The sequence below is a fragment of the Rhodnius prolixus genome, unplaced genomic scaffold (assembly GCF_049639745.1).
Source record: "Rhodnius prolixus isolate KJV_2025 unplaced genomic scaffold, Rpr scaffold_21, whole genome shotgun sequence".
NCBI classification, from domain to species: domain Eukaryota; kingdom Metazoa; phylum Arthropoda; class Insecta; order Hemiptera; family Reduviidae; genus Rhodnius; species Rhodnius prolixus.
In genome coordinates, this window is record NW_027411606.1 from 1,534,530 (window position 1) to 1,558,564 (window position 24,035).

Consider the following 24,035-nt stretch of genomic DNA (forward strand, 5'->3'; position numbering starts at 1 on the left):
ATTGAAGGATTAGTTAAGACAATTGGACAATATTGAAGGATTAGTTAAGACAATTGGACAATACTGAAGGATTAGTTAGCAACACATTCTCTGAGCACTGGACGTTCTCTCATTTACTGGCAACAAACAGTGAGCTGAAGAGGCTCCTACGACGGGAATTCAGTAGACTACTTAGGATTGCCTGTCCATAGGCACATATACAAGCGCTTATGTCACGTTCTCACCTTCTCGGATCACAATTTGCGTAGGAACATGACGGAACAAATTTTCAGAGTCGGCTAAAACTACAAGAAAAAGAACAAAATATTTGACAATAACAATTAATCGAATACCTTTATACACTGTTCTGCCAGGTCCTTGCTTGTTCTAGAAGCCATCTCTGTAACAACCAACCGATTGCAAATAGCTTTAACTGCGCCATCCATGGCAACGATTCTTCTAGTGCATTCGGCGCTGACATCTAGATAGTAAGTGATTGCTCGTGCAGTGACCTCGAGTACAGAATCAGGAGCGCATTCATCCAGGAAGATGCGACACAATGCTGGCAGGAATGAACGAGGTGGACAACTAAACATAAAATAATTTAATTTCATTTATTCAAATTAATCTCAATTTGAGAAAGCATTACCAGAAGCTACAACCCAAAGGGTTTGAATTTCTTTTAGAGAAGCATAGTCTATCTTCAAGTTTTAAGTTTAACCTTACAATACTATGATCAATTATCTAATAAATTTCAAAATATTCCTCACGAATATCAGGCTACTTATAAAATTAAATCTCATTAAGAATTAATTAATGTTAAGATCGGTCAATTTTGAAATTAATGTTTACTAAAAAAAATTCTATAATAACTTACTTTTCAAAACATCTGTCGACATTGTCGGACATGAGCAGAAGCATGCATAGTTGTTCTAATGCAATTAGTTGCATATCACGTTCATCTCCCTGCCCCATGTTCAACCATTCTAACAACGTTTCTGGATCTACCTCGGTCATTGTACTGCAGTGATCGCCTCTTTTACTCTGTAACATAACAACAAAACTAATGAATATTACCAATATTAGCTTGTAATTATTTGTAGATAAATCAATTGAAATAGATTTAAATGAATTTTTAATCATTACTTGCAGCTTTTAAGTAATTAAAATTTACAATGCAACAGTTAAGGTTCAGTTTTTATTAAATTGAAATAAATTAAAAGTTTTGCCAAAATGGGTGATTTTTTATATTTTTTTATTTAGGGACGTTTAGTTTGCATGTCAAGTACTAATGGACGTTTCTAAGTTTAGGGTTGAATTTTGGTATTCAACCAGAATAGTCCCTAATTTTAGAAATTCGCTCATTCAGTTTGCTCAATACTCAGCGGAAAATGAAATACCTGTACACTTGCGCCAAAGGCGGGAATATTAGTCACCTTTTATCAGTTAACAATTTACAGAAAAATGAAATTAAATTTACGTCATTTATTTTAAAAAAATATTTATTTTGAGCTGTAATTGATTAAAAGAAATAGTGATTAAGAATAAGTACGGTATTATTCAGAAGGGCCACTTATTCACTTATTTAAATACACATCAATCCAAAAATGTTTTACTTAGTTTAATTCGAAAAAATGAAACAATCTCAGATGGAACCCTTTTATGCTCCGCGAATTACTTTTTAAACCTTTTCAAGGTTCTGTTTTAGAATTACATTATTATTGCCCTAGAGAAATATTATACTAAACCTTCTTTTTCTAAGCAAATGTTACTAAAGAATCTGACAGTGGCAAATTAAAATGAACATCACCTTGTGCAATCATGAAATATAAAAACTTCTCTCGATTGAATAAAAAAAAGGTAATCTCATGTTTGTCTCTGTGTTCATTTGCCCACATTTTGCTTGGTATTCCCTAAGGTATTCTAGAGTCTAACAAACACTTTACACTAACCAAGAGATCCTACCTACTTGGGCTTAGAAAACTCCCTAGGGTTAAACTCCTAGGCAACACCAGTGAATATGTTAAACACTTGACTTACTCTATCACACTGTGCAAATTTCACCTTCATTGTACATTCTATGTATAAACAGTAACACTTTGGGGAATATAACCTTTTTTGGACGGTGGATTTGGTTCGCTGAGTAACTCATAATGAAATGGAAAAGGTTACCTTAAAAACATATTTAACTAACCTCCTACAAATATCATAAGTTTATAAACCTACAAAAAAAAAAAAAAAAATTCCACTTAAGTTCAAATTGTGATAATATTATCATTGTTGAGATAATATTGATAATAATGAAATCGCCAAAGTTGAGATAATTCTATCATTTTATAAATAAGCTGAAAACAATTGTGAAATGTGAACTGAGTTGGGGATGTATGAATACTATGAGATTAGAATACTCATCCATAACAATTTATGCTACACAATGTATGACAAAACTTTGAAATATTGTTAATCCTATCTGAAGATAATAAAATCAAATTGAAAGCCATTGAACAAATATTTTATTTTAATGTTAACAGAATTTCTAAGGAGAAGTGAATAACATACTTGTAAATAATGTAAGAAAGGACAAAAAAATCGAAACAGTAACTATATTTAAGACATACCCCCAAAGTAAATCGAAACTAAGATCGAAGTTAACAAGTATCATTAGTCAAACTGCTATTCATAAATGAATATAATATAATATAATATTAAATAAAACTTACCCTAACCAATCAAAATAAGTGTGTTTTGAAGGAAGTCTTAATGTATTAAAAAAATCGCGAATACGATAATTTACAGACAATAGAAGTGAAACTATTAAAAATGATATAATACACAAAATCGCAGAAGCTATAATAAAGAACTAAAACTATTTTAGGTTTTTTCTGCTGATAAGTAAATAATACTTTTGACCCAACTTGAAAAATTAATAAAAGTAAGTTCACTAAATAAAAACATTATTGTCTCTCGGACTGCAACAGATGACCATAAATTTAATACATCTTTTCAACTTTACTTACTACCATAGCAAACATAAACAATAACAAGAAATACAACTTGATTAAAAATATCTTAGATAAGAAAACAAAAATCTTTATATATATTGGAAGTTAACCAAAGACACAATAAAATCTATCGACTGTATATTATTTTAGTAGGTGACTACCAAAATAGCAAGCACTACAATCTCTGCTCAAGGTTTCAATTTTTACACTTAAATGTTCTAAATTATGTTATTTATCTTGGATTACTCTGTCCTCTCTTTCTCAATAGATTTTCTCTCTATTTGAAATTAAACGCTACTTAGAGAAACGTTGATATAATTGAAAAGAAGGTATAGTTTACAGTAGTATTCTCAGTTAAGAGTCACATTCGACCTAATTTAAACTGACTGAGGTTTTTTTTATTGTTTATCCGTTCTGGATTAAGAGCTCGATTTATTTGAGGTTAGAGAACCTCAGTATCTTAACAAACAACTAGGGCAAGATTAATCTTCCCAGAGTCAACAGAAAATTCCGTTTACATTATTTTTGTTTGATCCAAAATCTCATTCTACGCAAAAATTTGTTTAATATTTTGAAGGGGCCGCCCTTAGTTATCCGTAATACTTCACTCCTCAATTTATTCTAGAAGAAGAACATTTCCCGAAGACTAGCCCAACATTACCGGAAGCTCCTAGAAAAGGTACGTAATAATTTAGATTCAGTTTCACCGCTTTGGTCTGCTTTGAGATCTAATTTTGGAATTTAAAAAAAATAAAAATGTTTATAATCCAAAATACCGATATCAATTGGTTTGTCCTGCAATATCAATACATTACAGGAATTGAACAAACATAAAGGGAAGGATAAACTGAAAATAATTAAAACATGTCCATTGCATTATACTGTTACGTCATACACAAACACCTGACGTAATCATCTTCAGTCGATTGTAATGAGGAAATAACAGAATTATCACATATTATAGCATAAATGAAAATGAATTTTATAATAAAAGAAGATAATTATTTGTAAAAACTACTTAGACCGTGTTGGTTGTTATTAATACATTGTTAATTTAACCACGGTCGCACAAAAATGGGAAGCAGACCTTATGCTTGTAGAATTGTTTCTTTTGAGCAAAAATACCTGATACAAATATTTTTTGAACAACAATACTTCAAGTCCAATCTAACAGACAAACAGAAGACAATAGAACAATAGAATATTACTTAGTGGTCAAATTGCAACCATAGCTGGAGGTAACGAGGAATACAGTGTATGTAATTTTAGAGGTAAACCTAATGCTCCTGTCTACTTGGTGCATCTAAAAGATATATATTTTTCTTCTTTTAGAAAAACGACGGAACCGGATCCGAAAAAATGTAGAAATGTACTTGTGAAGTCGGGTATAACTGTTAGCTCTACCCAAATTGGAATTTTGTCCAAGCATTTAAAAGCTCCCCTAATTGTTACGTACGTGGTAAACTTCAAAGTGGTGAATTTATTTGCAAATTTACAATTTAGGGAACTAATATTAAAAATCTCTATCTAAACGCTCTTAAAATTAATTGACAGAGTAAAATTTTCTTTAATAATTAAAAGTAGAACCGTAGGATGATAAATAGATTGACCTAAGCCTAACAATATTGATCCAATTTTGATCTTAAGACAAACAACCGTCCAAGAAGCAGTTTTTCTAAGATGACATGGAACTGGAAACTGTCCAATTTTCGTGCCAACTTTCCCGATAGTCTAACAATTTCCACTGTTTTCTTTAGATCACTTCTTAAAGTTACCTAATTATTTTTCCTTTTTCCTTTCTTTTTGCGAAAATTTTTAGACAGTCTCAATAAATCTAAAACGTTAACCATCCCTATTATAATGGCCAGAATGGTAAATCTGTGTAGCCAGATTCACAATATGATCAGATGTCAGTTTATAATTATGTGCAAGTGCAATGAACACGTGATTAAACTGCAAGAGAGCAGCAGAATGCAATTGGAACTGTCAAGAGTATAGTTCCGTATCTGTATATTGACCTTAATTTCTAAATACAGATTCAATAATATTCCCATTTAAAATACTATTACAGTAGGCAGGTTTTTTTAAAAAAAAAAATTTAATAAATAACAAAACCAACTTGTTCTTCTAGTTTTCACGGTCAACATTTGTTTTTAGACTCCTTTGTGTGAGTGTCTTCTTTTTTTCTGTTGTTAATGTTGATGTTTTGCCAAAGTTTAATGTAAAAATTACTGCCTCCCGTATTTGGTACGAGTGTCACTGACCTTCAGTTGGCATTTTAATCTAATATAGAAATTATATTTTTATGTTCAGTTAGTTTACAAAATAAATTAATTTTCTAAACTTTATTTTAGTCAAAATTTAAGGACAAATAAAATAAAATATTATAAACTGTTAAGTTTTGCATAGGTCATAGTATCCTTAGGTTTCTAATTTATTGTCTTGAATGTGAACGTGTTATATAAATATACAACCTTTTTATAAAACTTGTGTTATATAAATTTTGATCTTTAGAAGGAGGTTATTTTATTTATTGAATTGTTCTAGAAATACTATTATGGCTTGCAAACACTACTTGTTTTTTTTTAAATTTCAATTTTTTGATCAAGTGAAAATCTAAAAGAATTTAGTAATTTTAAACTGAATTTGGGGGATGAACAAAAACTGTACAGATCCAAAGTTGTCTAGATCCAATAAAGAACCAAAAAAGAAAAGCAGTAGCAGTCAAGAAATTCGCCCTATTTTCCCCTTAAGCCTTTAAGCACGCTAAATCTTTTATACAAAGAATTTACGATAGCAGTTCATGACTGAGACTTAGATTTTAATAACTCTACTTTTGGTATCATATCCAAAACTTCTTGAACAGAAACTCTTTTCTGAAACCATCAGGCAACAGGTAGTAGATAAAGTAGAGATATTACTTGGTAAAAGACAGCTGTGTGTCCCCCATCAGAACGCTATGAAGACACATAATGTTCAATAACCGATTCTAAAAGCTATGGATTGTTTTATATAGTGGAGTCTACTTTATATTTTAACCAAAGCACAATCTCCAATGTTGATTGCGCAATCAAGTTTTACTTTCTTCTTCAAGTAACTATTTGATTTAGAGAAAGCACAAAGATTCTTTACTCAAGTAGTAAGTTCACTGATCTCTACTTCTACTCTGTTTTTTAATTTACGTTAATTATTAGATTTGCGCAACAATCCCAGTAAAGGAACAAAACGAATCATTATTAAACAGTATAATCAAAAATTTTTTTAAGGTAACCGCATTTCACCCGCCTGAATGCGGCAATTCCTTTCGACAGCTTTCCTTTTAAGGCAAGGATTCATATCCTTGAAGATGGAAGGCGTAAAACATAAAAAAATTATTTATATTTATGCATTTCATTTCTCTGTTACAGGTTTTTCAAAGAAATTATTTCCTATTTTCGTAAAAGATTTATTTACCTTTCTCAATTTCATTGGTTTAATCAAATTAGCGATTTCTTCCGCAGCTCTTCCGATTATCCTCGTTTCATTATCCGAACTCTTTCATGGATGCCATGGAGAAGCTGGTTTAATGACCCTTTTAGGCTTTCCAAAGAGGTAAAACTCTGTACATTAAAAAGCTTCCTTCCGACTTTATTTTCAAACAGTTCTTCTCACTGCATCGCGGCAACCTTGATTTTATTTCGCCCTCTAAACTGAGACTCTGCATCTGGACATTCTCTACTTTATATTAATGATATATTGCGCGCATGTCCAATTTAAAGTTATTAGAATCATTTGCTTTAATATGCCATCATTGAAGCTCACATAGTAGAATCACATGCATTCAATTACTTTCCTTCATTTAACAAATCATTGCATATTTCATTCATTCCAATCAATAAAACTTCAATATTAATTATTATTTGATAAAAATAATCATTGATGGACAACTAAATTATTTATGAGTTATGCCTCAAGTTTTAGATTAAAACCCTCCAGTCTCTGCAGCTTAAAGAGGCTTATCGTGCTGACCAATTTTAGTACTGTAGCATCACCTAATTTAAGATCAGGATTTTATCATTTTCAATGTCATTTTGGGAAGTGCTGTTTGAAATTAAGGAGCTGGCGTGTTGCACAAGTCCAACTCTTTGCAACCCTGTAGGGAGATGTTGAACTAGCCACTTCTTCAGGAAACTTGCATGCTCCCAGCGGGTTTCACAATTTAACTTGCAACAACAACACAACATTAGCCACTTTTAGCCCACAAACAATTCACTGGGAAGGGGTCTGCAAAAGTAGTTATAGCTTGAAATTACTCGGATTTTAGTAGGATGATCCATGGGCAAAAGCTCATCGCACACATTCTCATTCACATAATGTTACATTTTACCCACGCCAAGTACAAATAATGACCTCCTAAGGGGAGACCGCCATAATTAGGGTTACCATATGTCCCGGTTTGGCCGGGACTATCCCGATTTTAAGCACTTGTCCCAGCAGGTTGCTAAATATGTCCCGGTTTTCAAAGGTTAAAAAAAAAATTGAATATATGTTAAATATAAAGAAATCGTTTGCTTGAGTAGTTTGTATTGAGTGGAACGTTGGTGACTTATTATTTTGTAAAACTAATCTAAATTGGAAATTTAGTAAATTTTATGACTTAATTAGAAAAGACGAAAACTTTCTAAAAAAAAAGTACAATCTTCTGAGAAATTCTCTTGTACAAGTAAATAATATACTACTATTAATATGTAAGTGCATTTTATTATATTTTTATATTTAATACCTACATTTTTTGTGATTTTTTACGATATACGTTTAGTTTTGTGACACTCAATAATATTAATAATTTGTAATAGCAAAATATTCATAAATATTTATTTTTACCTGACTGTCCCGGTTTGGCGTAAGAAATATATGGTAACCTTAGCTACGAGGGTCGTTTGAAAAGTCCGTGCAAAAATAAAAACTACTTAATTTTTTGGGGTAAACCTTTTTTATTTTTCAACATAGTCTCCTTTTAGGCTTATCCACTTCGTCCAACGCTGCTCTAGTTTGTTGATCCCTTCCGAATAATAGGATTTGTCCAAGTCTGAAAAATAGCCATTCGTTTCTGCAATCACCTCCTCGTTTGAATAAAATCTTTTTCCCGCCAGCCATTTCTTCATATTGGGGAACAAATAGTAGTCCGAGGGAGCCAAGTCTGGAGAATAGGGGGGGATGTGAAACGAGTTGGAACCCTATTTCCATTAATTTTCCGACCACAACTGCTGAGGTGTGAGCTGGTGCGTTGTCGTGATGGAAAAGGACTTTTTTGTGGGTCAATCGTGGGCGTTTTTCTTGCAGCTCGGTTTTCAAACGGTCCAATAACGATGAATAATATGCAACTGTAATAGTTTTACCCTTTTCCAGATAGTCGATGAGGATTATTCCTTGCGAATCCCAAAAGACAGTCGCCATAATCTTTCCGGCCGAAGGAACGGTCTTCGCCTTTTTTGGCGCAGATTCCCCCTTGGTAACCCATTGTTTAGATTGTTCTTTGGTCTCAGGAGTGTAGTGATGTATCCATGTTTCATCCACAGTGACGAAACGACGCTTAAAGTCCTGCGGATTCTTCTGGAATAGCTGCAAAATATTATGTACCCGTTCATTCGAGATGCCCACAGCACTAGCAATCTCACGCACCTTCACTCTTCTGTCATCCATCACCATATCATGGATTTTATCAATGATTTCTGGAGTAGTAACCTCAACAGGGCGTCCAGAACGTTCAGCGTCACTTGTACCCATATGGCCACTCCGAAAATTTTTAAACCACTTATAAACTGTTCTAATCGAAGGTTCAGAGTCACCATAATGTTTATCAAGCTTCTCTTTAGTCTCCTGAGGCGTTTTGCCTTTCATAAAGTAGTGTTTAATCAACACACGAAATTCTTTTTCGTCCATTTTTTGAAAATCACTCGACTTCCTCGATTCAAACGAATGCCAAACACAAAGAAATAGACCGATCTGGCTGAAACTTGGTGTGTGTTCTTCCAAGAGATGCTACTAACTAAACATAACCTCGATACGCGCCAGTAGTGCTATCTCTCTGACTTTGCACGGACTTTTCAAACGACCCTCGTAATTTGTACAATTGATTTGTGATTGAAATGAGGTTGAAATTTTGTATTTATTTTTGAGCGAACATTTTGTTCATTAGTATTTTAAAAAAAATGGGACGACCAATGAATTAAATGGAGAGGATGTTGCGGTTTACCAATGGAAACGTCATTATCACAAATTAGTATCATTGAATTTTATATTATTTTAGTAATAATATTATTTAAAGAAGCCTGTGGTTGAAAGAAAATATTTATAATTACAAATAACTAGCTTTTCCAACAGTCCAACGTATCCTTGAAAAGGCTCAAATACCCTCAGTCAGGCGCAGTTCGTGTACACACCTACCAACACCCACACCTGTGGCAAACCCCTTCCTTTCTATTATTTGTGGGCCCCTCTATATTATAATTTGGTCAATAATTACTAGAGATATTGGGACTCTCTCTCTCTCAGTCTCTGTACCAACTAACTACACTATTTCGTCGTAGTTGCTTTATTATATTTTCGTTAATAATAACCCACAAAATTCTATTCCACCAAACACACAATGTCGCAATTCATTAAAAAATTTTGGCAAGCTAGCGAGGAAGTGGTCATAAATATAAATAAATTACGTTGCAAAATTTACTTAGTAAAAGTGTGAAGACCGGTGTAAATACTACGTGTGTTCATTAACTACGTAGATTCGCTGAGATTGCTAATTTAATTTTTCCAATGAATTGTCTTTGTAGCAAAAATTTTGAATAAATAGCCACGTGTTCTTCCCACGGTGTTTTCTGCTTCTACTGCTTTGTTTTAAAAATTAAGTAGCTTTAATTTTTGTATCTTTCTCTTAAAACTGAAATTCCAATAAAATGGATACTTCTACTCTTAATTATTAAAAAAAAAAAATCTATTATATACTTATCGTGTTTTAATTACCAATAATTTATTTCCAACAAGCAGGCGCCAAGTTAGACGAACGATTATAGGCTAGACCCGCAAAGCAAAGCTGAGATACAGTCGACTCTCGATAATTCGAACTCTACAGCTGTTAACTTCGGTAAATCGAAAAAATGCAGTGTATTTAGATACGCTCGATAATTCGAAATCCTTTTCTTAACAACAGGGGGAGAGAAGGCTCTATAATTCGAACGAGGCCACCTTCCCCTCTTTATAATTCGAATTTTCCCTAGTAATGTTTACTTCTCATTTTCCGCTTATTGTTCATTTCCTGCGTAATGTTTCCCTCCTTCCAGCCCAGTTTAACTTTACAATTCTCTTTCTTAGTTTGTCACGATGGGAAGTACGTCTCCCTTACTGTGTCCCACAAAGAAAACAGTATCGCGGCCGTGAAAAGTGGTTCGAAAAAAAGAAGACATCGCCAAAACTTTCAATATTCCACCATCAACGCTTTCTACAATTCTAAGTCACTTGACTAAGTCAAGCCACATTGTAACAAAAAACTGTTCTTCATTTTTTAAATTAGGTACATATGTATATTATTATTTATTGAAATGTTAATACATAAGTAATTTTTTTGTTCTTTTTTGTCGTTTTCATTATTTTTACTTTTTTACTTGAGGCTATATATGTCTAAAACTTAGGTAAGCTCATACGTATTTTCAATATACGTATGTACATACATATATACATAATAAAAACTCTTAATAATTCGAATTTTTTTCCCCTTCTTGATAATTTAAACTTCTTGATAATTCGAAGTCTCGATAATTCGAATTTTTCTTGTAGTCCCTTAGATTTCGATTTATCGAGAGTCGACTGTATATTGTTGGTTTAGTGGGTTAGATTCCCTATCCAAACCTTGCATTGCAATTAACCAGTTAAGGGTGAAATTTAGTTTTAAAAAACCCCCCCACAGTGTGCGGAATTAAAATCAGACAATGACGTGTATACACGTCGAACGCTGGGCAAAACAACCAAAAGTTTACAACGTCCGTAATAGTCACTGCAAGCAACTTTTTCTGCAATCTCTCTGGGGCTTGAGCTTGCACAGAGCATTCCTGTACCCATTCAAAAATCTTGCACCGCTTCACGTATGCATTGCTCTAGTTAACTAGGGGACGCAAGAGCTTTGCACAAGGAAGAAAAGAGCTTTTTGAATTCTGTGCAAAATGAAATCATGCTCGTACTGAGGGTCTGAACCTCTATCTAAGGTGAAAACGGCATTGCACAAGGGTTGAGAGCTTCTATTTGTGTGCGTAATTCCCCAATCTCTAATGCGGAGACCAAACATGTACCAACCACTTATCATTTGGCTGACTCCATCCATCCTCCTCCGAATAAAATACTTGGCAGTTCTACTGGTAAGATAAAGGAAACATCCCACCAAATAATATTCTTATTGTATTTTATTAAAATTTCGACTTTTTATAGTTAACGGCAATTTTATATTTTTCACAACGAGTATACATGTCGAACACGCTTAACTGGTTAATAGTTAATATGAGAACTTTATAAAGTTTGTGTTTGCTAGTCGACTCCGATCACATCTAACAGTTCCGATATAAAACCAGCCTGGAAAAATATGAATTCACTTTTTTACAAAAAATTACTAACAAGAGAGAATAAAATATCTTTTGATTGTTTATTGCATCCCTGACCAGGTTTCAGAGCTAAGATTGCCAAATGTCTTTGCGAAAGACTCCAAGCACAGAATCATTTACTTTTCCCATTAGCCGATTCCTCCAGAACTTGGAAAAGTAATTTCATCGAAGACTGGGTCTTAGTGCAATGATACTCTCACGAAATTGCCTGGTTCCTATCCTAAGGCTGCTGTTAGAGATTTCACTTTTCTAGGAGCCTGACTAGTGCATTTTGTGTAACAAACTGGAGGCTGATAGTGCACCAGATAAGGCTTCAGGCGCTGATCAACTTTAGAAATCTACGAGCTTTAAATTAGAAATTAGGAAAAAATAAAAAAAAATACAGAAATTTAAACCCAACATTTTGCGATCTAATTATCCACAAAAATTAAGTAAAATTTTCTTTACCACTCTCTTTTCATCAATAAAAGCAAAAAAAATATTTTCTCGCGTCTTCTCGGACAATATGACCGATCTTCAACTTACTAGTACGTCCAGTTGGCAGACCTGGATAAAATGAGCTAACGTTTTGGCACCATATACGATCTACCATAGAAAAACATTTTTTTTCCAAATATTGTACTGGGATTTCTACGCATTAATGGGGACACGCTTTGGAGAGATGTTCCATCAAAGATCTTATGCGTTCTTGCCCCCTAAAACTAACCAAGAAATGGACCGATACCCGTTAAAAACAAAGTGAAAAAAGATATCACGGGGGGAAAAAGATATCTTTAATTGGTGTAAATTTCTTCAAAAGAAGAGCTTTAAACAAGATTTTTTGTTTAATTATTTTTTCTCATTTCAAGCATTCAGAAACTTTTTAATTAGATACAGCATTTAAGAAAACATCTAGGATAGATTAGAATAATACTTAAAAAACAGAAAAATGAGCAAGTTAATGGCGCCCTTACAAGGGAGGCTGTCGAAGTATAAACATACAATCTTCCAAAGTTCATTACTTATGGTTTAGTGTAAACAAAGCAGATAAAATATAGAAAGGAAATGGTCCAGCCGCGAAGATAATTCTTTAAGATTCATGAACAGTTATAAATATGAATAAATTTATTGCTTTAGCGAACATAAATAAATAAATAAATAGAGTGGGTGAGAGAAAGAGAGGAGAATTTTCAGGCTGTTTCAGAGCAGGTTTCAGTCCATAAACAATACTGAACAGAGAAGCGCTTAAATCAATTTGATTTAAAGCAAATTCCACTTTATGATAAAAATCGATTATTTATAAAGGAAATTAGAGAAATTTGGCAAACAATCAAACATTTTCTCCTTCCTTTTTCCATTAACACTTAGAACATAAAGATAAGTTAAATATTTCCCCCTGAAGATGGTGGTAATTCTGAATTCAACTAATAAACATAAAACTCAGCCTGAATGACTCCACTACGTTGGACATTTTTTTTTTTTTTGTGTGTGTGTTCAACCAGTTTAGACTGCCAACACTATTTAGATTGCCAACAATTAAATAAAAACGATCTGAACTCGTCTTCCTCTAGCTGACACATGGGGAAATCCTATTTCTCAGATTTTCATTTCACATAACTCGCACTTTAAATGCAGTTAAAACTGACGTTGCATGTTTATTAGTAATATCCTTTAAAATAAATTAAAAAAAAAAAAAAATCTTTCAAATACGTCAAATAGTTTAGTTTGCAAGGAAAAGTAGATATCAAACGTCTCTGCCGAGTAAAAGTGAATTTTTTCAGGCTAGCTTTTACGTCCAATTACCAAATTAGGTGTCATGGACGGAGGTGACTAGCAAACATGCTTAATTAAATAATAAAAAAAGGATATAAAAACGCATGATTGACAATTAATGTTAGAAAAAATTTAAGTCTGTTAATAAATATAATCAAAATCATGAAAGGACATCAGAATTCAGTTTACGGAAGGAACGAGCCTAGGTAAATGTTTCAAAAAAGCTTATTTTACATCACTAATCTGATCCAACAGTTCACGACTTGAAAAATAATGTTTTTAATGAAGGAACATACAAAAAAAACATAGGTTACAAATTGACTTCTATATTAAAAGCAAATGAAAAACTAATTTTAAGGCGCACCATTTTCACAATCTTTTGCCCGAGAATAATTCCTTATAAATATATTCAAGTTAAACTGAGAATGGAACAGGGAACAGTGAAAGACTAGAATTAAGGCCATCAACGACATGGAACAAGGAACTGGAAGACAGACTGTAATAAAATGACCTCGTCGGTAAACCGCGATTAATCTCCCATTGTAAGGTTTATAGTCTCAATCTTTTAATATATTCAATAAAGCTGTTGCAAAATAGAAAACCTCCAAACTGTTCTTAAATTTACAAGAATTGGTCAAAAGCACACATCTTTCTTTTTTTGTAAAACACTTCAGAATTTAAAAGAAAAAAGAAACGTACCAGCACCAATTACCTTTTAAACAAATCAAGGAGAAAGCACAAAATTAGTTCTTTAAAAATGGTGATGAAATTAAAGCGTAAAGAAAAGTAGAAAAGTTTCCAACGGATTTCTTTTGTTTATTAACAAAACTTAAAGCAAAGTAAAAAAGAAGAAGAAGTGAAATCAAATTAAATATTAAAATGGCTGAATTCCAAAACGTAGTTGCCTAAGTACGAAAAACAATATTCATAATAACGGTATAATCAATCTAGCATAACATTAATTACATATACGCTTCTCGGCATTGTAAAATAGTAAAAATAATGCCTGTTATCCGATTTCAGCTACCATAAATTTCTCATATTAGCTAATAAATAAAATCCAAGGCCTGGACCTGGTGAATCGAACCTACTAACCAACAATACATCTTAGCTTTGCCAGTTTAGCCTAACAAACAATACGCACATTCTTTTATTTACAGCAGAATAAGTAACTTAAGGAACTGAATTTATAAAACACTGTCAAACTTATTTAAGTAAGCGTATATAGTTTAAATTCATTTCTTAATATTATAATTTAGTACTTCATTTGATTTTAAATAATTAAGATTAAAAACTATATATCATGCAGTTAATTCTTGGCTTTGTATTACTCTAGAAAAGTTTCGACAATAAAATCAAGAGAATTAGGTGAAATAGCACTTGTATTGATGATATTAACTGACTTACTTGGCATAAATTACCCGGTATAAATACAATAAATCTATTTCTCCAGAAAGCCAAAAAAATGTTTTGTGTTACTAACCAACCATCGCTTAGTCAGAAGTTCTGTTAGAAAATGCATGATCCCAGAGCATCAGAAGATTGGGGTTGAAATTATTCACAGAATCTTATTATTAATAATAAAGATAATTTTCAAACACACGCATTTAAACTGACGAATCAACTAGCCACCGTGTGTCAGCACAATCATACAGCACAGTCCAGTATTTTGTACTAATCAGCTGATACTAAAGGGTAGGTTATATAACCATATCAGCTGTAGTTTATAAAATTGTTATTTTATAACTGGATATTTAACATTAAATATTTTATAACAAATTTTATATTTTAAAAATTATTATTATTATTATAGGCATTACTATTATTTTAAAAATAAGCAATTATCTTATTCTCAATAATTTGAGCGTTTATAAAATAGTCCAATTAAGAAACTTTATACTTATGAAATAGTTTTTATTCTGTAATTTTTGTCAGGTTATAAAGCTTTCCTTGTTTACATGAGTCACCAGAAAAATCTAACTAGAGTTGTGGTATTACTGTTAATTACGCTAAATATTTATTCATACCGTTTAATTGGATGTATTATTTATTATATTCCCTTTTTTTTATTTTTGTATTTAACGATCGAAATATAAAATTCCAAAAATACCTATCCAAGTACCAATAATCGAACAATTGGACAACATTTCTGTGTTTCCAATCAGTGGTATTCATAAACGGAAGGAAATTTGGTAATAAAAAATTGTTCGTGCATGGTTCCGCTAGCCGTTCTTCAATCACATTGCTTGCTACATTAAAACATTCGGTCCTCCCTTAAAAACAGACATTCTGGGGTCTGGGCTTGAAGCACGACTAGCTTTTTCCCAATGCATCTAGTTAGATGAATATAATGATTAATTATTTTACTTAGAAGAGTAGTTTCAACCTGTAGACTAAAAAAAAGGACGAAACGAGCTGCAACAAGAAGAGAGATACTTTCCTTCTACACGCCTCCTCAGGATCTACTTTCTCCTAATAGCTTTAAACAGGAAGCAATTCCTTCATGTCCCATTTTCTTTCACCTCGTAATAAACTGGACTTTTCTCCTGTTATATTTATTATCTTTCTGTTTTTGTTAGAAATTGTAAAAACTTAACAAATAAATATCATTTATATTTCTGTACCTCGGAGGGAAAAGGCACCATGTCCATTTTTTCGATTTTCAGATTTTGGCATCATTTTACAAATTTTTTGTTGCTCTTTCTACAAGTGTAAAGCACTATGTCCTATGTTTACTATTAAGCGATTTATGTTTTTTTTAAAAAGCACCATGATACTTCATTGCTTAAGGGTAAAAGGCACTACATGGGCATAAATGTTTTTCACAATGGAGATCAAAATAAAATATTTTAAAATATGGGAGTTAAAGTGGCCATACCAACTGCAATAATTACGGTGAGAAGTACAGGAAAGAGTACAACCGGAAAAGTGGAACAAAAAATGAATTTGGAAAAATGTCTTTATTTGGCTCCCCTGTAAAATTTACTTTTTGTGACATGGTGCCTTTTCCCTCCGAGGTACAGATTTATTTTTCTAAAAACATATTCTTAAAAATAACCGCACCATTTATTTTACATAATAAAAGTTATTTTTGTTTTTTATTAATTAAGGCGCGTCAATATCTGAGGTTATTGGCGCCTGGAGCTTTTTTTCAGTGCACTGCCGGTGTTCTCTCGCAACAAACAACACTGTCCCATCACCGGACAGTGAGCGGTAAGCAGCTCCTAAGAAGAGAAAATCTAAGAGCTAGTAGCTGGATTCAAACCTGGGATCTCCACGTAGAAATCCAGTACGATAACCTCACAGCTAATCCCTTCCCTAATAAAAGCTATTATTTTTACTTTAAATGAGCCCCAAATAAAGCAGTTTTTAAGAAAGTCTACTCAAATTGAGGAATCGAAACAAAATTCTTCACAAGCATTAATAAAGAGTTTCAAAATAACTATTGAAAAATATTGCAACAAAATTTGGAGTCCTCCAAATCAAATTATCGCTTAATTAGGAAATTATTATTTTGATTTCCAAAAATGTATGCACATAAAAAATAATTTATATTATTTTTATGGCAAAAAAAACTTTCAAAACGTTTCAAATAATAGCGTAATAATGATTACATAATAAATAATATGACGAAAGTAATTCGTAAACATTGAATAATAAATATAATCTCTGATAATATTATAATGATAGTTTCACAATACAGTTATAGTCGATAACTATATTTTCTCAAACATATTTAATAAAGATTTCTGTAGTCCCAAAAATTTTGTACTATATTAATAATAAATTACTGAAAGTGATTTTGATTGCAAGATAATTGGTACTACTGCGTTTGGGTGTGGAGCACCCAAGGACTAAGGTCAACAGAATGTAATATTAAGCTGTCAATTATCGACCAAAATGGAAAGCGTAGCCTAACGATGGAAGCCCAATGTTAGGCTACTCTTAATCAATGGGCTAGTGGTGGTATGTTTTGTGCTGACAATGCGGTCATAACTTCTTCTCATTTCTCTTTACCGCAATTATGTTAAATTTAAAGCAAAATTGTTATAATAAACATTGTAGAAAACAACTTTCTCTAAATTAAGCATCTCGAAATTCTAACTTATAAATTAAAACTAAAAACTAAAATAATAAGCTTACATTTTTTTTTTTCATGCAGCATTCTCCGTTAAAACTTTGAAGATCTCTATACGCTGTTTCTTGAAAAGAACATTTAACTAGTAAATAATTACTTCCTTGATTGTTTACTAACAAAAGAGAGCGCAAATAACTTCGTGAAAATCAATTCCCGATTCAAATAAAATTAATTGTTGAGGCCACAAAAAGAAGTTTCATTAATCAAGTAATGTTATTTTTTTCTACCATACCCCCCACTTCCAAGCAAAATAACGTTAATGTGTACCACATAACAATGGGGACAGAGCTGTGGTAACATAACGTCAATATTACAATACAATCAAGAAAGAGATATTGATTCTTTTGATTCATTTTTGATTGAAAATGAAATTTCATGAATTGAAAGTTTCCGGATTTTAATAAATAATGACTTCCTACAATAATTAACTTAGGAAAAAGTAATTAATGAAAGGATATAATATTTTAGAATTTCCGCCGAGACTGAAATTGGTTTCATGATTTCTTAAATAAATTCTGTCTGCTATACGAGGGTCGTTTGAAAAGTCCGTGCAAAAATAAAAACTACTTAATTTTTGGGGGTAAACCTTTTTTATTTTTCAACATAGTCTCCTTCTAGGCTTATACACTTCGTCCAACGCTGCTCTAGTTTGTTGATCCCTTCCGAATAATAGGATTTGTCCAAGTCTGAAAAATAGCCATTCGTTTCTGCAATCACCTCCTCGTTTGAATAAAATCTTTTTCCCGCCAGCCATTTCTTCATATTCGGCAACAAATAGTAGTCCGAGGGAGCCAAGTCTGGAGAATAGGGGGGATGTGAAACGAGTTGGAACCCTATTTCCATTAATTTTGCGACCACAACTGCTGAGGTGTGAGCTGGTGCGTTGTCGTGATGGAAAAGGACTTTTTTGTGGGCCATTCGTGGGCGTTTTTCTTGCAGCTCGGTTTTCAAACGGTCCAATAACGATGAATAATATGCACCTGTAATAGTTTTACTCTTTTCCAGATAGTCGATGAGGATTATTCCTTGCGAATCCCAAAAGACAGTCGCCATAATCTTTCCGGCCGAAGGAACGGTCTTCGCCTTTTTTGGCGCAGATTCCCCCTTGGTAACCCATTGTTCTTTGGTCTCAGGAGTGTAGTGATGTATCCATGTTTCATCCACAGTGACGAAACGACGCTTAAAGTCCTGCGGATTCTTCTGGAACAGCTGCAAACCGTCCTTGCAACACTTCACTCGATTTCGTTTTTGGTCAAGCGTGAGCAATCGCGGCACCCATCTTGCGGATAGCTTTGTCATGTCCAAATGTTGATGCAAAATATTATGTACCCGTTCATTCGAGTTGCCCACCGCACTAGCAATTTCACGCACCTTCACTCTTCTGTCATCCATCACCATATCATGGATTTTATCAATGATTTCTGGAGTAGTAACCTCAACAGGGCGTCCAGAACGTTCAGCGTCACTTGTGCCCATATGGCCACTCTGAAAATTTTGAAACCACTTATAAACTGTTCTAATCGAAGGTGCAGAGTCACCATAATGTTTATCAAGCTTCTCTTTAGTCTCCTGAGGCGTTTTGCCTTTCATAAAGTAGTGTTTAATCAACACACGAAATTCTTTTTCGTCCATTTTTTGAAAATCACTCGACTTCCTCGATTCAAACGAATGCCAAACACAAAGAAATAGACCGATCTGGCTGATACTTGGTGTGTGTTCTTCCAAGAGATGCTACTAACTAAACATAACCTCGATACGCGCCAGTAGTGCTATCTCTCTGACTTTGCACGGACTTTTCAAACGACACTCGTAATGTTGCACATAGTGCAAATTATTTTAATTAATTAAACGGAAAAATGGTATTTTAATGAATCTAAAGCATCACAAGAAAACATGAATGAAAACCGCTTGCAGAAGGAGAAGGTAGATTTATGGAAATACTCAGTGCTGGTTGTGAATTATCTGACGGAAGCTGTGGGAATTTGGCATCAAACAGGATTACCAACTGCTAACTATAAAATCTCATCTAATGCATATTCCAATCAACTATAAATTGGCGATTAAAACATCGATCAAGGAAAAACGCGAATAGTGGCAGGCAAGTTCCACCTCCATTAGTTGATACCAGTACAAGACGTTATAAGTGATTATTTCGTCAAGTAATTCAATTATGAGAAGAAAAATGGATCTATTTACTGGCGTAATCCAAATTGAAGAGGCTAGTGCTTAATTGTGGCCCATCAGCTCAAAAAAAAATGACCAGATAAGACAATTATAGTGCTGCACGAGACCGAGACGAGGCGAGACTTTATGCAGTCTCGATCTCGGTCTCGGTCGCTCAAATCTCGGTCTCAGGTTTTTTGAATTTTTGTTTAAGTATTAAAAGTGGTTTGCTATTAATAATCTTTTCAAAAAATGTTATTATTTTCTAATAATTATTTTAATTTATATATTGGTAATGAAAATGTGTGTAAAAGAAGACAACTACTTACTCGTACACTTCAATGCATCATATTATGTTACTATTACTGTTATATATCTTTATATAATTTCAAAAAGATGTTAAAAACGCGCCAAATGAAAGACCCAAATAACATATCTGCCTGCTATAACAAGTCGATTCGTGAAAGAAGTTTCTACTTCCCGCTCTATTAGTTATGGCTGTTGGTGAAGATAAAGAATCTGATGATTCAACTTTTGACGACGACGGCGACTGCATCAATATTTTTGCACCATTTGCTCAAAAATCAGCAAATATCACCGAAGCATGGAAGACAGAAATAATTAATTATACCAAATTAGACCAAGCACCAGTAGACGTTGACATTTTAGAATGGTGGAAAATACTTGAGAATTCCTTCAAAAATTTGTCTAGAATGGCGAAAGATATTTTTAGTATCTGTGCAACTTCAGTGCCATCGGAAAGATGATAATGACCAATAGAAGATCTTCTCTAACTTCTGACTCAGTAAATGCTCTTTTATGTATCAATGCTCAGGCAAAGAGTATCTTAAAAACGAAAATAGTGCGAGACCTGCGAAGCTAATGAGTATTGTGGTACTGGGTTCGATTCCCGGTCTTAGGCCTTGGATTTTATTTAATGATTGATTAGTAGAAGAAATTTACAGAAAAGTATGTTTGCTAGTCGCCTCCGTCCACGACACCTAATTGGTAGTTGGACGTAAAGCCCCGCCTGAAAAAATAGGCGATTACTTTACTTTGCTTACTTTACTTATGTAATTCGAAGTCAAATAGATGTAGTAATATTGAATATATAGAATAAAATCGTAACTTTTAATAATTAATTCAATACCCGTAATGATTATTTATTAATAAAGAACACAATTTTATAATTTTGTAGCTAAAAATTAATATTTGAAAAACCGAGACCGAGATTTGTCTCGTTTCTCGTGCAGCACTAGACAATTAAAAAAAATGGAGAAGTATTTTTTGGATCAACGAAAGAATGATTTGCTATGAACAGCAGGAATGGATTTATTGGCATCTCAGAAAACCAATTATTTTTATTAAGTCGAATTTTCACTAGGTAATTCAATCTAAATCGAAATCGACCCAGAAGAAACCAAAGAATTGAAGAGTTACTACCTCTATAATCTCCACTTACTTCCCCGTTCTGACGTCCATCAAATAAAATCAAGTTATTCCCGGTCATGGTTTAGTAATCAAACCGTTTTAGAGTAGCTGCACAACTCGCGAGTTTAAGAAGTCGTTGCTTTTAAAGAAATAGCGGCAACATGGAATCTAACAGTTTGTAGTAAGGGGGGTAAAAAATATGCGCTATCATCGATACTTTTTTTTAATAAAAACAAAATTTTGATTAAATTCAAAAAATAACCTCTTTACATCAAAGATGAATTTGAACGTCTTAGACATTTTTTTTTTTGCTGTAATTACCTTAATCGGGGGCAAGTGCTCATTTTATGACAGAATAAGGCAGTCCCCGAGCAAGTTATTAAGTTTTCCAGTTCTTGTGCGAGTAACCACAGCTACTACAGTTTCTCTTATAAAGGTTACTTCAAGGTAACTTTGGATGCCACGATACAGTCTTACTTTTAAGCTCATATCACCTTCCAGGAAACGAAATGACCAAGAATTGGCCAACTTAGTATTAAACATTTTTATAGAATGGCAACTGTTGTTTTGTTTTAAATTGTAACCTTTTGTAAAACTCGAATAATAGATACGATATATCAAGGCTAGGGATTTTGTAAATAGTGCAATTAAATAAATTTGGTAATATTTAAGAGGAATAGAATAAAACTAGACCTAGGATAAATAAGTAAGCAGACTAGGTTAGGTTTGAGCGGACTATCAATCAATACAGATATGAGAAACAACTTAATATTGAGCGTAGTTGTTAGCCAAGGTTAAAATTGTTTGCTTCTATCTACACCTCATAGCTTTTTACACACAAAAAAAGATCGCTTATAGATTTTTTAGAAAATTCTTTTAGATTGAGGTTCCCCAAAAAAAACAGCAGTTTGAACGTAGTAATTTGCAACATATTAGGCAAAACAGTATAATGACAAAAATTAAAATTCATACAGAAAGCTGGTGGAAAACATCAGTAATGTTGATGAATCATCTGTTTTGAATCACCGCCATCTTTTTTTGGGTATAATTACGTATGCTAATGGTTTCTTTTTTTTTGACTGAGATCACCACCTGGCCGGAAGTTGGACAAATAGATTCATTTATTTTTCTAAAAATTTCTGCTTCCTTAGAAAACGAATCCAAAATATTCTTTCTAACATTCTCTATTAACTGATAAGGCAAGCATTTTTGATCGTGTCTAATTTAAGAATTAAAATGGTAAAATTCCGAATTAGATGGTAAGTGCTTAAACCGGAAATACCTCTTTGCGGAATGGATTTTTGAAATTTAAAAAAAATTAAAATTCTAAATATTCAATCAAATCGATGTAAAATCAACAATTTGAATATTTTATGTTAAGGAAAATTCGTTCTAGGGAAGGGGTCGGCAACCCGCGGCTCTTTTATCCAAATTTTGTGGCCCTTCAGCCTGTCCAAAATAAATTGTATATTTCAATTTTATTAAAGTAAAGATATTTTTTCAAAAAGAATTTTAAATGTAATAGGTTTGAAATTGAATAGAATTATATTAAAATACAGTACGTAATATATAGGATTGCCTCCATTTTCATTAAAATACAGGATTATTTATTATATATTTGTTTATATACTTTGAAATATGTAAAAATAAATGTATAAAACGTTTAAATGTTGTTGAATATCATAAAATAATAACTTGTGAATACAAATGATCTACAGAGATTTTTACACTATCATCCTTGCGGCTCTTGGTAAGATTTATTAAAATTTTTTAAGGAGAAATGGCTCTCTACTTGAAGTAGGTTGCCGACTCCTGTTCTAGGGCACTCTGAAGAGGTTGTAGGAGCGATTCCTTCGAAAGTACACCAATTCAAGTGGTATAACGTATAAAAAATTGATATTGAAATTTCGAAACAATTATTAAGTTAGAACCAAGAGAGTTTAGTATCAGAAAATGGTAAGAACGAAGATAAAAAGTAATAAATATTTTTTAAATTTATAATTTTTTTTTTTTCAGATGGGGCTTAAACGACCAAATACCAGGTTAAGTCTCCACGGTCAGGGAGTTGAAGCTCCTACTTTACTCCTAATGTTTGGCCATTAAATTAAAAATTCGGTGTAAACGTATTGGCCTCAAACTGCAAACTTATTAGTCCGAACTTAAAACCAGTACACAAAATTCGCCCCCAATGCCATGAGAGAGTGTTCACATCTAATTTTTTCCTTTACTAAAATTAGTAAAATTTTAATAATAAATGATTTCTCACTAAACATGGGAAAAAAAAGAAAAATTAAAAACTACATTTATTTGAACAATATCAGTCCAAGTCAGTTGCAGTAGTTAATTAAAACGACCCTGTAATTAGTTCCCAAAGCAATTTAAGATTTAGCAGTTAGATTTCAATATTAATTACTCCTTTATGGGACTAAGTTCAAGGTTAATTGAAGTTCAAAGATAAAAAAAAAAAGGGGGGGAATTTTCCGGAATATTGTTTTGAACGCTGAACATCCTTGGAAAAGTTACGGTCACACGGAACCTCAATAAAAATAAGAGATTTATTTAAAAAAAAAAAAATTAAAAATGGGCATTTCTTAACATTGAAGGATAAAAATGATTTACAAGGAACATACAAAAACATGATTAATAATGACGTCAAAATCCCCTGACGATAAATTAGTGAGTAAAAACGTTGCAGAATAATAGTAAAGATCTAAAAATAAAAATATCCAAGAATAAAGGACGTTGACAAATTATTGAAACCAAAGAATTTGTAAAAAAAAATGGTATGCCAAAATAACATCAATAGCAGAGTTTGGACGAGAAATATTAAATTATTAAGCAAGAAAATGCTCTTTATCTAATTTAGAACAACAAAAATTTTAGATCTCTAAAGGCGATCTGCCAATAATTTGAAATGCGGGGTGCAGATGTACACTCACATAA

The 24,035-nt window shown here is 32.7% G+C and overlaps 1 protein-coding gene across 27 annotated transcripts in view; it reads right to left on the reverse strand.

Moving 5' to 3' along the window:
• The window catches only part of Ufd4 (ubiquitin fusion-degradation 4-like), an 86,911-nt gene that overhangs the window by 39,271 nt on the left and 23,605 nt on the right, over positions 1–24,035 (reverse strand). For 14 of the 27 annotated variants that reach the window (XM_074129922.1, XM_074129921.1, XM_074129920.1 and 11 more), the window contains exons 1-3: positions 14,844–14,988; positions 857–1,023; positions 333–567 (exon numbers count right to left, since the gene is read on the reverse strand). In XM_074129922.1, coding sequence (XP_073986023.1) covers positions 333–567; positions 857–1,023; positions 14,844–14,882 — 441 coding nt within the window. In that variant the 5' untranslated portion in view covers positions 14,883–14,988. Of the gene's footprint in view, positions 1–332; positions 568–856; positions 1,024–2,699; positions 2,840–14,843; positions 14,990–24,035 lie in introns of those variants that run through there. The other 13 variants (XM_074129902.1, XM_074129908.1, XM_074129905.1 and 10 more) reach the window with 4 other exon arrangements.